The sequence below is a fragment of the Dendrobates tinctorius genome, unplaced genomic scaffold (genome assembly GCF_039654945.1).
Source record: "Dendrobates tinctorius isolate UK_male_01 unplaced genomic scaffold, ASM3965494v1 ptg000133l, whole genome shotgun sequence".
Classification (NCBI taxonomy): domain Eukaryota; kingdom Metazoa; phylum Chordata; class Amphibia; order Anura; family Dendrobatidae; genus Dendrobates; species Dendrobates tinctorius.
The window spans coordinates 21,243,746-21,258,708 of record NW_027361801.1 but is presented as its reverse complement, the minus strand read 5'-3'; the positions used below and the strand labels follow the sequence as shown (position 1 = coordinate 21,258,708).

Genomic DNA, 14,963 nt, shown 5'->3' with positions numbered 1-14,963 from the left:
TACGTCATCCATTGCTTGCAAGCCGAAGGGCCGCTGCCCGAATACTTAATGCTCAGAATGCTGGGTCTGTGTGCGCGCAAAGCAGTGAGTATTTGAGTTTTCATTGTTCTCTAGCGAGCACAGTGTCAGCCGGAGCCTTCCTGCAGCTGCAGGTGGTCACGTGTGCCGATACTTAAGAGTAATGAATATTAATGGTGGAATGGGGTGAATATTCATTTCTCTTAAAGGGAATCTGTGACCCCATTTTTCGACCATGAGCTGCCGGCACTGCCATCAGGGGCTTATCTACAACATTCTGCTGTAGATAAGCCCCCCGATGAAACCTGAAAGATAAGAAAATAAAAAAGTTAGATTATACTCACCCTAGCATTCAGTCCGGTCCAATGGGTGTTGCGGTCCGGCACCTCCCATCTTCTAACGGTGATGTCCTCTTCTTTGCTGCCTGTCGTGGCTCCTGCGCAGGCGCACTGCTCTGCCCTGTTGAAGGCAGAGTCCTGTAGTGCGCAGGCGCCGGGAGAGGTCCAGCGCCTGCGCACTGCAGTATTCTACTCTGCCCTCAACAGGGCAGAGCAGTACGCCTGCGCCGGAGCCACGACAGGCAGCAAAGGAGAGGACGTCACAGTTAGAAGATGGGAGGCGCCGGACCGCAACACCCATTGGACCAAGACCGGACCGCCCCCCCGGTGAGTATAACATAACTCCTTTTTTAGGTTACATCAGGGGCTTATCTACAGCATTACAGAATGCTGTGGATAAGCCCCTGATGTCGGTGCCGACAGCTCAGTCGAAAAATGGGGTGACAGATTCCCTTTAAGTATCGGCACATGTGACCGCCGGCAGGAGCAGGAAGGCTCTGGTTGACACTGAGCTCGCTAGAGAGAAATGAATATTCACGGCTTTGCACGCACAAAGTCCCGGCATGAGTTTTCCAGCAGCTTTCCCATCAGCTTTCCCATAATTGAGAAGTGAGTATTCCAGCAGATGCCTATCAGCTTGCAAACAGCGCATGACGTCCCTGCCATGTGCTGCTTACAGGCATTAAGCAGCTGCTGACATCGGAGCAGGACGCTGCAATGGAGTGTCGGGAAGGTAAGTGTAATTTTTTTTTTTTTTTGAATGTTTTCGGATGGGGCCATGCACACAAGGACCGGGGTGGGGGCCAATCATACCAGGATAAGGATGGGACCATGCACATCAGGACTGGGGTGGGGGTCAATCATACCAGGATGAGGATGGGACCATATCATACCAGGACGGAGGCCATTCATACCAGGATAAGGATGGGGCCATTCATACCAGGTTAAAGGATGGGGCCAGGCATATCAGTCCCGGGATGGGGGAAAATCATACCAGGATAAGGATAGGACCATGCATACCAGGACAGAGATGGGGCCATTCATACCAGGATAGGGATGACGGCAATCATTTCTGCCAGGATAGGAAAGAGGGGGACCATTCCTACCAGAATAGGGATGAGGTGGACCATTCCTACCAGAATAGAGATAAGGGGGGCATGCATACCAGGATGGGGACAAGGGCCATACACACCAGGATAAGGAACGGGGGCCATGCACACCAGGATAGAGATGAGAGAGCCATGCATACCAGGATAGGGATGAGGGGACCATATATACCAGGATAGGGGATATTATGTACAGAGTTGACCACATTTTTTGCTTCAATTTTTTTTCCTAATTTCCTCCTCTAAAAACTAGCTGTGTCTTATAGTCCAAAAAATACATCTCATCATTCCTGGAAACAAAAGGATTAGGCTTTGAAATGCAACATACTAAAACCTTAATCTGTCTGATTCCAGGGGTAGAGTAAGAAGCCCCCATACACGTTAGATCATCAATGCACTATTCTGTCCTCTGAAGTTGGATGCCCCTACACCTTATCCGAGCAAGTTCGCTCAATAGACTGAGCCCTCGTGGGCAGGGTCCTCTCTCCCTCTGTACTTGTGTGTCCCTTGTCTTGCACATGTTTATTGTACTTGTCTATATTTCCCCTTTGGAATAAATGGCGCTATATAAATGAATAATATTATTATTATTATTATTATTATTATTATTATTATTATTATTATTATTAATAATAATAATCCGTCCTGTGCACAAGCCCTAATGGAAAGAGTATTATAGGGACTAATATATTGCTAGATATATGAAATTGTGCCTAAAAGTGGATTTGCACACCTTAAAGAGGATTTCAAGTGGGAAAGTGCTAAAGTAATGTAAAGTAATGAAATATGTAGTTAAATTCCTCTTTTCTTGAGCTGTGCTGCTCCAATGCTCACTGTTGTCCAGTTTATGGCAGTGACAATATGCCATCTACACAGGTGACCGCTGCAGTCAATCACTGGTCTGATGTTGTACCGCACTAAGATCAGTGACTGGCTGCATCACACGTGCCTGTACGGCATAACATCACTGCAGACAATAAACACAGCAGGGGGGGGGGCGTAAAGAAGCGTAAGGGGATTTAGTAGTCCAAAATTGAGTCTTGTTATTTTAGCCCAATCTTTCTCTCCCCGACATAATCTGTCAGGGAACAATAAGGAGGTGACCAAACATATCAGATCGCTCAGCCGACTTTCATCTAACATGCATTAGTGCCTTAGTATTAGGATCAGTAGCTCAAATAAAAAATTACAAATTTTCTGTAGTCTTTCTTCTTTCCTTTTTTTTTTTTTTTTGGGGGGGTGGGGGGGGGGGTTACAGGGTTCTTTAAAAAAAAAAAAAAAGATTGAGCAAAGAAAATTTCAAGGCCCTAATACACAGATGAAAGTTGGTAGCCGATCCATCTAATATGTACGGAGACCTCCCGACTGTTCCTTGGCAGAACAGACCGATCTGAACTGTTGAATTCCAATGGCCGAAACGTTTGTTCTCAGGGGAGATAAGCCGCAGACAGAAGAGTCCGATAGTGGTGCTCTCAGAGAGTTCAGGGGCACTCAGTCAAGTGTGTGGGGTAAGCTGGCAGAGATCACTGTTGGCCAAACTCACGCTCTCCCGGCTGAGCGCCATGGTGCGCTCTATGAGAGTCACAGACTCCTCCAGCAACAGCTTATGTCCCTAGAGAATAAAAGGATCCGCACTGAAATTTAACCAGCCAGATCGTTCTCTAGCCGATCACACAGATTTTGGCTTTGCTGAATTTGTAGTATTGTTTAAGGGGGAAGGGGGTATGTAGACTAAATAGATATACCCTGGTTAATTCTGTACAAGGAAATAACTAGCCAGTTAGGCCCATCTCATGCCCCAAACTTCACCTGGCTCAGAGAACTACATAAATCCCTTAAATGAAAAGGACTTCAAATTATACTGAAGACCCAACAATAGTCAATTAATAATGAACATTCATTACATAAAGTCAAAGCCAGGAAAAAAAACAATGACCTTTTAGGCTCAAGTCTTGCTGTAACTAGTCGAGCGCCATCCCAATTTTCTTCTTTTCCACTGTGGTAGGTGATTATTATATCAACGTGATTGAATATGTAGAATGTATCTTTGTGGTTAAATTCATTCTGGGAAAAAATAAATACATTTGTTATCATGACACGAAAAAGGGGCAAAAAATACATTCGGAATCACAAGAAGAACTTCTGTAGTGTGAAATATAAATAAGATTCATCAAAGCTTGTACCCTAGAGAACTGGCGTAAAAACTTTTAGTCACAATTTTTTGTGTAATAGGAAGTGGTGCAAAAATTTGGCACTTTTTCGGCAGTCTGACCCAGCTCCACTGACATGGGCAGAGCTGGGAACGGAGCCTGGGCGGAATGGAAAAATATCACATGCCCAGATTCAGCAAACATGTCAGCGCTTTGTATGCATGTAATGCTACCCCAGTCCTTCACTTGAGCCAGGCATGGAGGCCCATGCCACTTACAAGAGGCAACAAATTAAGTGACGTGTGCCTCTAAATGAATTTGGCACCTTCTATTTCACCAAAATGAAATGTGATTGTGCACTACATCTGTCTTTATGATCAGCCCCAAAGGCATTAGAAGGCAAGTTTCATTTTTTATTGACTCCTTATAGCAAGGGTGGGTTTTTAGCGAAAATGTTTCATACATTTGAAGGCTAACTGAACTTTCAAGTAACACTTCAGAAAAAGCGGTCCTGTGTGTGCGCATGAGGAATAACACTATTGCTGGCCATTACACATCTATTTCACTAGTTTTCCCCTCTGCAGACTATTTGCAACTAACTCTTAATAGGTGGGAAGAGACCTGCTGCTGTGGTCTCTCCCATACACAACGCGCAGGGATGGATTTCCTGCTCTTCATCCCTTAGGGCCCCGTCACACATAGCGACGCACCAGCGATCTCAACAACGATATGAACTTGTCAGAATCGCTGGTGTATCGCTACATGATCGCCGGTGAGCTGCCAAACAGGCAGCTTCACCAGCGATCAGCGACACGCGGGTAACAAGCGACGCACGTCGCTCAGTTACCCACTGTGTACCTTAGTTACCAGCGCACTGATGCAGGGAGCTGGTAACCAAGGTAGACATCGGGTTTCTAAGCGGCGCACAGCACTTAGAAACCCGATGTGTACCTTGGTTACCAGCTCCCTGCACCAGCACACTGGTAACTAAGGCACACATCGGGTTTCTAAGCGCTGCGCGCCGCTTAGAAACCCTCTGTTTACCTTAGTTACCAGCTCCTTCTCGCTGATCTCCCGCCTGTCACACGCAGCGATGCGTGCTGGCCAGCGGGAGACCAGCGATCAAAAAAATGTCCTGGCCATTCCAGGACGATCAGCGATAACCGGCAGGGGGGCCGATCGCTGGTAAGTGTCACACACAGCGATCTCGCTGGTGAGATCGCTGTTGCGTCACAAAACTTGGCGAGATCGCTATGTGTGACGGGGGCTTTAGTTAGCGCACAAACAGGCAGACAGCAGCAGAGTGAAGGACAATATGCAGTCGTACTCCGCAGTACAGATGTGAATCCAGCTCTAGCGTGATTTAAAGGGTTTGTTAGAAATTTCAGTATCTGCCAGAATAGAGAAAAAAATCCAGACAAATGAGAGCCATTTTTCGATGTATAATCAGGTTGACTAGAGATGGAAGAATCGATTTGCGGGACTTTTGTCCATCACCGATGTCCGTAATCTGTGACCGATTGAGAATCCTGCAAATCTCCTTATCTCATTAGCTGGTGGGGTGCGATGTTGCAATAACGTTGCAGCAACCGTGGCTTAAACGATAGAAGGGTCGGGTAAGGAAATTTGCAGCACTCCCATCCAGTGATCACACAGCACTGACCTAGTTGATGCATCAGAGCCCTTAGGATTTCTCTCATCTCTACTCCTGACATTAGGAAATGAAGATCTTACATTCTCATTGACTTGTATTATCAGTTTCTTACCACAGTACTAATATATCATCATCAGTTTACATTACTGGTTACTAAATATTACTCAGCTTACATTGATAACACAGGCATCTTTCACTCTGCCATCTAGGGTGACTGTACATCCTATTGGAAATCCTGGGCTGCAGTATTTCTGGTTATCCTCGACATCGTAACACCAGGTCACCGGCATGTTATCAATAATCCTATTAGAGCACACAGAATAAAGAACAAGTGGCTCAGCATTACAGTAAGAACGGCAGAAACTGCGACTACAAACGGTGATAGCCAAGTACCACCGATGGCGCTCATGTCAGAAGACTGCGCTGGCAAAGCACTGGTAGGTGTTGGCATCAGGATGTCACCGCAGCCTACAGTAGCTGTGATGGACTGCAAAACCAATGAGAATTTCATAGCAAGCAGTGTTTTGTTTTTTTAATACACCATTAATAGCACTTTAAGGTAGGCAGAGCGGGCCAGACCCAACGCCTTCTCTCTGTTCTTCCAAACATAAAGCCTGAACCTATCAGCACAACCAAACCATCATTATAAACTCTGTGCCCAATGACAGATTATATGGAAAACTTGGTTCTACAAATTCTTTTTTTCCCCAGTTTTCTGCAGAAAAACAAAATGTTCCATTATTTCTGTAATTCATTAGTTGTAAAATCATAGTAAAAAGGTTAGGTGACAGTGATCTCCCACGTTTTTTTTTCCAGAACAAATTATTAGCATCACTAAGCTACAATGAAAATCCAATATTCATTTCTGAGTTCCCCAGTATTGTACTTTATTATAGCACCAATTGGCAATAAATGTATGATCAACGGGGGAACCTCTGGGTCCACCACAGAGCACAATAAAGTTGTCCTGTGTCAGTGTATGAATGAAGCAGTAGCGTGCATGCATGATGCTTTGTGCAACAGTACCCTTAATATTTCATAATAAAAATAAAATGCAAACATTATGGGACGAAGCTGCATAACTTCACGCTGGTAGCAAGCTTAGCTTTGCTCTTCTTAGGGATATGTGCACACGTTCAGGATCTCATTCACTTTGCTAGTGCTGTAAAACGCTGCGCAGTTTCCGCACCAAATCCATAAAGGAAAAAAAAAAGTTAAAAATATGTGCACTTCACCTTCCACTGGATTCTGTACAATAGGTGTGGTAAAGCAAGGTCCTTTCTGTAGATATAGACCTTGTGGACATTGGAAACAAAAACGTCTATTAATACTTATAAGTGGAGGTATACTTTACACTGTTACACTATTGTTCACCTTCAAAGAAAATTTTTGCTCTTGCTCCAGTGTTTTAAAATATTTAAATGAAAGGGAAAGGAGCATCAAAAAACAACCTATTGTTGAAGTCAGATGTGTGTAAAAAAAATAAAAGCCAAAAATACATTAATTTAAATATCACAATTTCTGTAAACACATTTAAAACACATTTAAAGTGAACTTCACCAGTCACCAGTTTTTTTGGCTTATAAACCATGCCCATCACCTTTAAAAGCATGTCAAAAGGGGTTCCTACAGCCCAGTTATAGCCTAATTGACGCCCCTGCATACCTCCGAAACATGGATTTTTGTGATAACTCACTGTAAAATCCTTTTCTCCGAGACGCTCATTGGGGGACACATACTGTGGGTGTATGCTTCTGCCGCTAGGAGGCTGACACTAAGTGAAAAAAAAGGTTAGCTCCTCCTCCGTCGTATACACCCTCGCCCCTATTGCGGGCGGGACTCAGTTTGGTGCCAAAGCAGTAGGAGGACAACAAAATCAGCCTTAATACAGGTAAAACATGTCCAGAAAAGGACCACCATTATATATCACAAATACGTATTAACTAAACAAAAACAGAGCCAACTCGCTAATAGGGTGGGTGCTGTGTCCCCCAATGAGCGTCTGAGAAACGGATTTTACGGTGAGTTTGTTTCTCCTTCGCCTCATTGGGGGACACAGATACTGTGGGACGTCCTAAAGTAGTCCCTGGGTGGAAGATTGACTCACCGATCCAAGCTACATGCACCTCTTGTTTAAAAGGTGCGCCACCGCTGCTTGGAGAATCCTTCTACCCAGGTTCGCATCCGCCGAGGCCTGAGCATGGATAATATAATGTTTGGCAAAGGTGTGCAGGCTGGACCAGGTTGCTGCCTTGCAAACCTGTTCCGCCGAACCCTGGTGCTGAAGCACCCAAAAGGCGCCCACTGCCCGAGTAGAGTGCGCTCTGATCCCTGCTGGAATTGGCGTGCCTCTAATGCGATAGGACTCCTGAATAGTCAAACGAATCCATCTGGCTATGGTCGATTTTGAGGCAGCGAGTCTCTTCCTGCGCCCTTCGGGGAGCATGAACAGCGTGTCAGTCTGATGAAAGGGTGCAGTCCGCGATACGTACCTCCGGAGGCTATTACCAGGTCTAACATGTGAAGAGCCTTTTCCATACGGTGCATCGGTGCAGGACAAAATGAAGGCAAAACAACATCTTCATTAATGTGAAAAAGAGGACACGACTTTCAGCAGAAAAGGAGGGGCTGGTCTGCGGACCACCTTATCCTTATGGAAAGTGAGGAATGGAGCTCGGCAGGATAGGGCCGCCAGCTCTGAAGCCCGCCTGATGGAAGTGATGGCCACTAGGAACACCACTTTCCAGGAAAGGTACCTCAAAGAGACATCCTGAAGCGGTTCAAATGGAGCTTCTTGCAGAACACTTAGGACCATGTTAAGATCCCAGGCGTCCATAGGCGCCTTATAGGGAGGTACCAAGTGGGAGACCCCCTGAATGAAAAGTCCTCACCTGCTAATTGGTAGCAATTCTGCGCTGGAACAGGACGGATAAGGCCGATATTTGTCGCCTGAGGGAACCTGGGGCAAAGCCCGAGTCTAATGCTCTACCGACTGAGCTATCCGGGCTCTCTAATCGCGACTGGAGGAAAGCCAAGATGCTGGGGATCGAGAATCTCAACGGAGAAACACCGCGGCCTCAACACCAAGCAAAGAACACCTTCCAGGTGTGGTGGTTAACTCGTGCTGAAGCAGGCTTCCGGACGCTAATCATTGTAGCTCTCTGTGCCGCTGCACTATGTCCACAAACTCCGGGTAAGAGGAAAATATTCTGTGCGGGCGCTTCACTTGCTTAAATGCCACTTCATGCCCCATAGCCGCTGCGGGATCACTCTCATTCCCCAAGGTCTGATTGACGGCTTCTATGAGGCTGACCACTATTTAACGTGATGCTGGAGTGTCCAGGTCAAGGCACTCGTCTGAATCGAATTCTGAGGTCTGCTCGCTATCAACCACTGGTGACGTGATGGGGAGCGAGAAGCAGAACTTACGGATGCCAATGCACCGGATGGACTGGGTGACACCGTGTGGATTCGTTTCCCTCGGGTCTGCCTGAAGTGAGAGCGGCCCCTGCAGGCTAGAGGCTCTTGTGAAGTGGAGGTCCCCGCTAAGGCCGGCGAGCCACTGTCCCTGCCCCCATCTGAGGCCTGAAGGGACTCAACTGCATGACCTGTGACAGTGATAGAACCCACTCTGGGGGGCTTGGCACCTTGGTCACAGAGGACAATGGACACTGAGGTTCTGTTAGGTGTCGGGCTCCGGGCGCTGCACAGCGGGAATCCTGAGCCTTGTCCTCTGCGGTCTGCCCACACCAGCACTGTGGGTTCGGTCACAGGGGAGGGCTCCTGGGCGCGTTTGGAGTCGCCGGCTTTGCATAATCGCTTGCTCTGCGCCTGCGGAAACGCAGCCCGACAAGAGATGCATGCTGCTTCTTTGGACATGCTGTATCTGTCCCCAGCTGGGGATAGGGGGAAGGAGGTAGCACCTCATTTTCCCTGTGGTCTCCCGGGCAGCACTTACCCCAGTCCTGTGCCCCCCCGTTCCTGGACGCCTCCGCACAAAAACCGCGCGCCACCAGCTGTGGGGCAGACTGCCAGCATATAAACTGGTCCAGGGGCGGTATTTCCGGGTCTGCGGCCTAGCCGCGCTCCGAAGCCGGGGACTAAATTTATCCCCCGCCGCCCAGGCCTGGGGGGCGGGGCGCCGGAAGTGACGTGCGGCCCAGAGGCGGAACTTCCGGTCGCGGCCTAGCTTCGGCTAAAGCCGCGGCCTCAATTTATCCCCTGCCCACGACGGGGGGGGGGGGGGGGGGGGGGGGGGGCGCGCGACTCCATGGCACCACAAAAAAATGGCGCTACTTACTGGCGCGGGCTTCTCCGCACCGCTCTGCATCCACTGGTCAGAGGCATCTGACAGCTAAGGGCTCCGGCCCCAGATTTTCGCCGCAGGAACCCTCCCAGGCCCTCTCCTCACTGACGATCCTCTTCAGCTTCCCAGCTCAGGTATGTGAGGGGGCCTTGACAAAATAGGACGGTGCAGGCACCCTAGCTCCATCTAACCCCTTCAGGGGGTGAGGAGAGGGACCGTCCGCCGCCTTGCAGCACTGCAGTCTAAGCATTGGTGGAGCAGTGGGGGCTGCACGGACTAGTCTTGTGCCTCTGTACAGCCCATGGTTTCGATACCTAGGGGTGGTCAGGGCTAAGTCGGGCATTGTGTCCCACGTCGCGGGAGAGGATACGTAGAGGGACACTCGCACGTGCTCGCCCGTTAATGGTTTGGGGAAATCGGACCCTTTCAATAGGATCCGTTGCCCCTGTCTCATCTTCATAGACGGTAAAAATAAAATAAAAAAAAAAGTCTGGGGAAAACGGCCTAGATATGTCCCACAGTGCGGGAGAGGATACGTGGATACGATACTCAACACGTGCTCACCCGTTGATGGTTTGGGGAGATCGGAACCTTTCAATAGGGTCCGTCGCCCCTGTCTCATCTTCATGGGGAAAAAAAAAAAAAAAAGAAAAAGTCTGGAGCAAAACCAGATGTGTGTGCCTCCATGGACATTAAGCAAAAAACTGAGTTCCGCCCGCAATAGGGGCGAGGGTGTATACGACGGAGGAGGAGCTAACCTTTTTTTTCCCACTTAGTGTCAGCCTCCTAGCGGCAGAAGCATACACCCACAGTATCTGTGTCCCCCAATGAGGCGAAGGAGAAAAAGTGCTCCTTCGCTGAATGCAAAATTGTGTAGTTCGGTCCGCTGAGCGAATCCAGATCAGGATCAGCGCCGCTCTGGTGCCTCTTCTATCTGGATGGAAGTGGATGACCTCTCCTATGTCCTTCACACAATGCTTAAAGTGGCACGCCTGCACAGGCGCGCCACAGTCTGCTCTATTGAACAGCCAGGGAGCTGATGAAGCTGGCACATAACATGACTGAGCTGCTGGTCTCCGATTTACATGATTTTAAAAGGTGATGGGCACAGTTTAAAAGGCAAAAGTATTGTGACAGGTTCCCTTTAACCCCTTTCTGCCATATGACGTACTATCCTGTCCATGTGCCCTAGGACTTAATTCCCAGGGAAGGGATAGTACGTCACAGAGATCAGCGGCGCCCACATGGTGAGGGCCGCTGATCGCGGCCGGGTGTAAGTTATCACAGCTGACACCCGGCACTGTGTGTGTGGGGCGGTCACGGACCGCCCCCGACACGTCAACCTCTGGCACACTGCGATCAAACACGATCGCAGTGTACCAGGGGTTTAGGGAGGCATCGGGAGGGGGCTCCCTTTGTGCTTCCCTGAGATCCCCACAGCAGCACAATGTGCAGCGCTGTTGCGGGGGTCTCCTTCCCTGCAGGTCCCCGAATCCAAAATGGCGGCAGGGACCTTCGGGGTCCTGCAGGGAGCCGGCTTCCTCAGTGCCTGCAAAGCGCAGGCACGAGGAAGCCTTCTGCACTGCCTGTGACAGATCGCTGATCTGTCACAGCAATCTGTGATGTGACAGATCAGCCATCTGTCACATGACAGTTATGTCCCCCCTGGGACATTGTAATAAAGCTAAAAAAATAAAAAATAAAAAAGTGTAAAAATAAATCGCTAAATAAATTTAAAAAAAAAATATTCCCTAATAAATTCATTTTTTGGAAATAAAAAAAACAAAAAAACAATAAAAGTACACATTTGGTATCGCCGCGTCCGTAACGACCCGTCCTATAAAACTATCCCATTAGTTAACCCCGTTAGCGAACCCCTTAAAAAATAACAATAAAAAACAAACCAAAACAAAGCTTTATCATCACACCACGGAACAGAAAGTGCAATAACGCACGATCAAAAAGACAGATATAAATAACCATGGTACCGCTGAAAACGTCATCTTGTCCCGCAAAAAACGAGCCGCATATACAGCATCAGTGAACAAATAAAAAAGTTATAGCTTGAAGAATAAATCGATGCAAAAATTATTATTTTTTATATAAAATTGTTTTCATTGCATAGAAAGCGCCAAAACATAAAAAAAAAAAAAAAAAGATATAAATGAGGTATCGCTGTAACCGTAGTGACCCAAAGAATAAATCTGCCTTACCAATTTTACCGCACGCGGAATAATGTAAACGCACCCCCCAAAAGAAATTCTTGAAATGCTGGTTTTTGTTCATTCTGCGTCCCAAAAATCGGAATAAAAAGCGATCAATAAAGGTCACGTGCCCGAAAACGGTATCAATAAAAACGTCAACTCGTCCCGCAATAAATAAGACCTCACATGACTCGGTGGGTCAAAATATGGAAAAATTATAGCTCTCAAAATGTGGTGATGGCAAAAACTACTTTTACAATAAAAAGCGTTTAGCGTGTGACAGCTGCCAAACATAAAAACCGCCATAAATAGTAAATCAAACCCCCCATTATCACCCCCTAAGTTAAGGAAAAATAATAAAATTTAAAAAAAAATGTATTTATTTCCATTTTCCCATTAGGGTTAGGGCTAGGGTTAGAGCTAGGGTTGGGGCTGAGATTAGGGTTAGGGGTGTGTTGGGGTTAGGGTTGGAGTTAGAATTGCAGGGTTTCCACTGTCTAGGCACATCAGGTGCTCTCCAAACGCAACATGGCGTCTGATCTCAATTCCAGCCAATTCTGCGTTGAAAAAGTCAAATGGTGCTCCTTCCCTTCCAAGCTCTGCCATGTACCCAAACAGAGCTTTACCCCCACATATGGGGTATCAGCCTACTCAGGACAAATTGCAAAACAACTGTTGGGGTCCAATTTCTCCTGTTACCCTTGGGAAAATAAAAAATTGGGCAAAAATATCATTTATGTGGAAAAAAATATGATTTTTTTATTTTCACGCCCGTGCATTATAAACTTCTGTGAAGCACTTGGGGGTTCAAAGTGCTCACCACACATCTAGATAAGTTCCGTGGGGGGTCTAGTTTCCAAAATGGGGTCAATTGTGGGGAGTTTCAACAGTTTAGGTACATCAGAGGCTCTCAAAACGTGACATGACACCCGCAGACCATTCCATCAAAGTCTGCATTCCAAAACGTCACTACTTCCCTTCCGAGCCCCGACGTGTGCCCATACAGTAGTTTTCTCCCACATATGGGGTATCAGCGTACTCAGGACAAATTGGACAACAACTTTTGGGGTCCAATTTCTCCTGTTACCATTGGGAAAATAAAAAAATTGGGGACTAAAAGATCATGTTTGTGGAAAAAATATGATTTTTTTTATTTTCACGCCCGGGTCTAGTTTCCAAAATGGTGTCATTTGTGGGGGGATTTCCACTGTTTCGGTACATCAGGGGCTTTCTAAATGCGACATGGTGTCCAATCTCAATTCCAGTCAAAAAAGTCAAATGGCGCTGCTTCCCTTCCGAGCTCTGCCATGCACCCAAATAGTGGTTTACCCCCACATATGGGGTATCAGCGTACTCAGGACAAATTGCACAATAACTTTTAGTGTCCTGTTACCCTTGGGAAAACAAAAATTGGGGGTGAAAAGATCGTTTTTGTAGAAAAAATATGATTTTTTTAATTGTACGGCTGTACTTCTGTGAAGCCCTTATAGTTCTCACCACATATCTAGATAAGTTCCTTGGGGGGTCTAGTTTCCAAAATGGGGTTACTTGTGGGGGGTTTCCACTGTTTAGGTACGTCAGGAGCTCGCCAAACGTGACATGGCGTCCGATCTGAATTCCAGCCAATTTTGCATTGAGAAAGTCAAACGGCGCTCCCTCCCTTCTGAGCTCTGCCATGCGCCGAAACAGTGGTTCCCCCCCACATATTAGGTATCAGCGTACTCTGGACAAATTGCACAATAACTTTTGCAGTCCAACTTCTCCTGTTACCCTTGGTAAAATAAAAAAATTGGACCTGAAGTAATTTTTTTGTGAAAAAAAAGTTAAATGTTCATTTTTTAAACATTCAAAAAATTCCTGTGACGCACCTGAAGGGTTAATAAACTTCTTGAATGTGGCTTTGAGCACCTTAAGGGGTGCAGTTTTTAGAATGGTGTCACTTTTGGGTATTTTCTATCATATAGATACCTCAAAGGGACTTCAAATGTGATGTGGTCCGTAAAAATAAAATGGTGCTGCAAAAATGAGAAATCGCTGGTCAACTTTTAACCCTTATAACTTCCTAGCAAAAAAAAAAAAATTTTGGTTCCAAAATTGTGCTGATGTAAAGTAAACATATGTGAAATGTTATTTATTAAGTATTTTGTGTGCCGTATCTCTGTGATTTAAGGGCATAAAAATTCAAAGTTGGAAAATTGTGAAGTTTTCAAAATTTTTGCCAATTTTCCGTTTTTTTTTTTTTTCACAAAACCCAAGTTATATGAATGAAATTTTACCACTAACATGAAGTACAATATGTCACGAGAAAACAGTGTCAGAATCACTGGGATCCATGGAAGCGTTTCAGAGTTATTACCTCATAAAGGGACAGTGGTCAGAATTGTAAAAATTGGCCCGGGCATGAACGTGCAAACCACCCTTGGGGGTAAAGGGGTTAAACAGTAGGTTATTTTCTGACAATACATTCCCTTTAACTTGATATTGCACAGGTACATGTAAGTGATTGCGGATGAGGGTGATCACGTGTGGAGAGTTTTCCGGAGCTGAGCACCTACCACACAAGGCAGCTGCCTGCTATACTACATAACTGGAATTTGCAGCCAACAGCCACAGCTGAGGTCCATGCGACAGCCGGTAACTGCGTACACGCTGCGTTCAATCTCTGACAGCAGCATTTAAACTGAATGTCCGATGAGATTTTCCCCAATTAACTGAATGGCGTCATTCAAAAGTACAACTCATAATGGAAAACACAAGCCCTCATACTGCTATATCGACAGAGAATAGAAATAAGCTCCTTTTTATGAGAGGTTAAGCAACTTTGGAGATGGCATTAAAAAAAAAAAGGAGATTTTTGTGTACTCACCGTAAAATCTCTTTCTCTTAGCCTTTAATTGTGGGACACAGAACCTTGGGTGTTATGCTGCTGTCCACTAGGAGGCGACACTATGCATAATCTGAAAAAGATTAACTTTGGCTCCTCCTCTGCAGTATACACCCCTGGACGGCGTCAGCCTTCTCCAGTTTTGTGCCAAAGCATAAGGAGGAACGTAACCAAATAACATAACCATGCCTGTAAGAAGGCTACTATGTACGAGCTCAAAGAACAATATGAGAACTCAACAGGAAACAACGGCCCGTAAGGGCAACAGGGTGGGAGCTGTGTCCCCCAATTAAAGGCTAAGAG

At 46.4% G+C, this 14,963-nt stretch overlaps 1 protein-coding gene across 2 annotated transcripts in view; it reads right to left on the bottom strand.

Moving 5' to 3' along the window:
• The window catches only part of LOC141048128 (transmembrane 9 superfamily member 2-like), an 80,481-nt gene that overhangs the window by 50,809 nt on the left and 14,709 nt on the right, over positions 1-14,963 (bottom strand). Inside the window, exons 5-7 of one of the 2 annotated variants that reach the window (XM_073543562.1) lie at positions 6,502-6,561; positions 5,440-5,569; positions 3,399-3,526 (exon numbers count right to left, since the gene is read on the bottom strand). In XM_073543562.1, coding sequence (XP_073399663.1) covers positions 3,399-3,526; positions 5,440-5,569; positions 6,502-6,561 — 318 coding nt within the window. The remainder of the gene's footprint in view (positions 1-3,398; positions 3,527-5,439; positions 5,570-6,501; positions 6,562-14,963) is intronic. The other variant, XM_073543563.1, reaches the window with a different exon arrangement.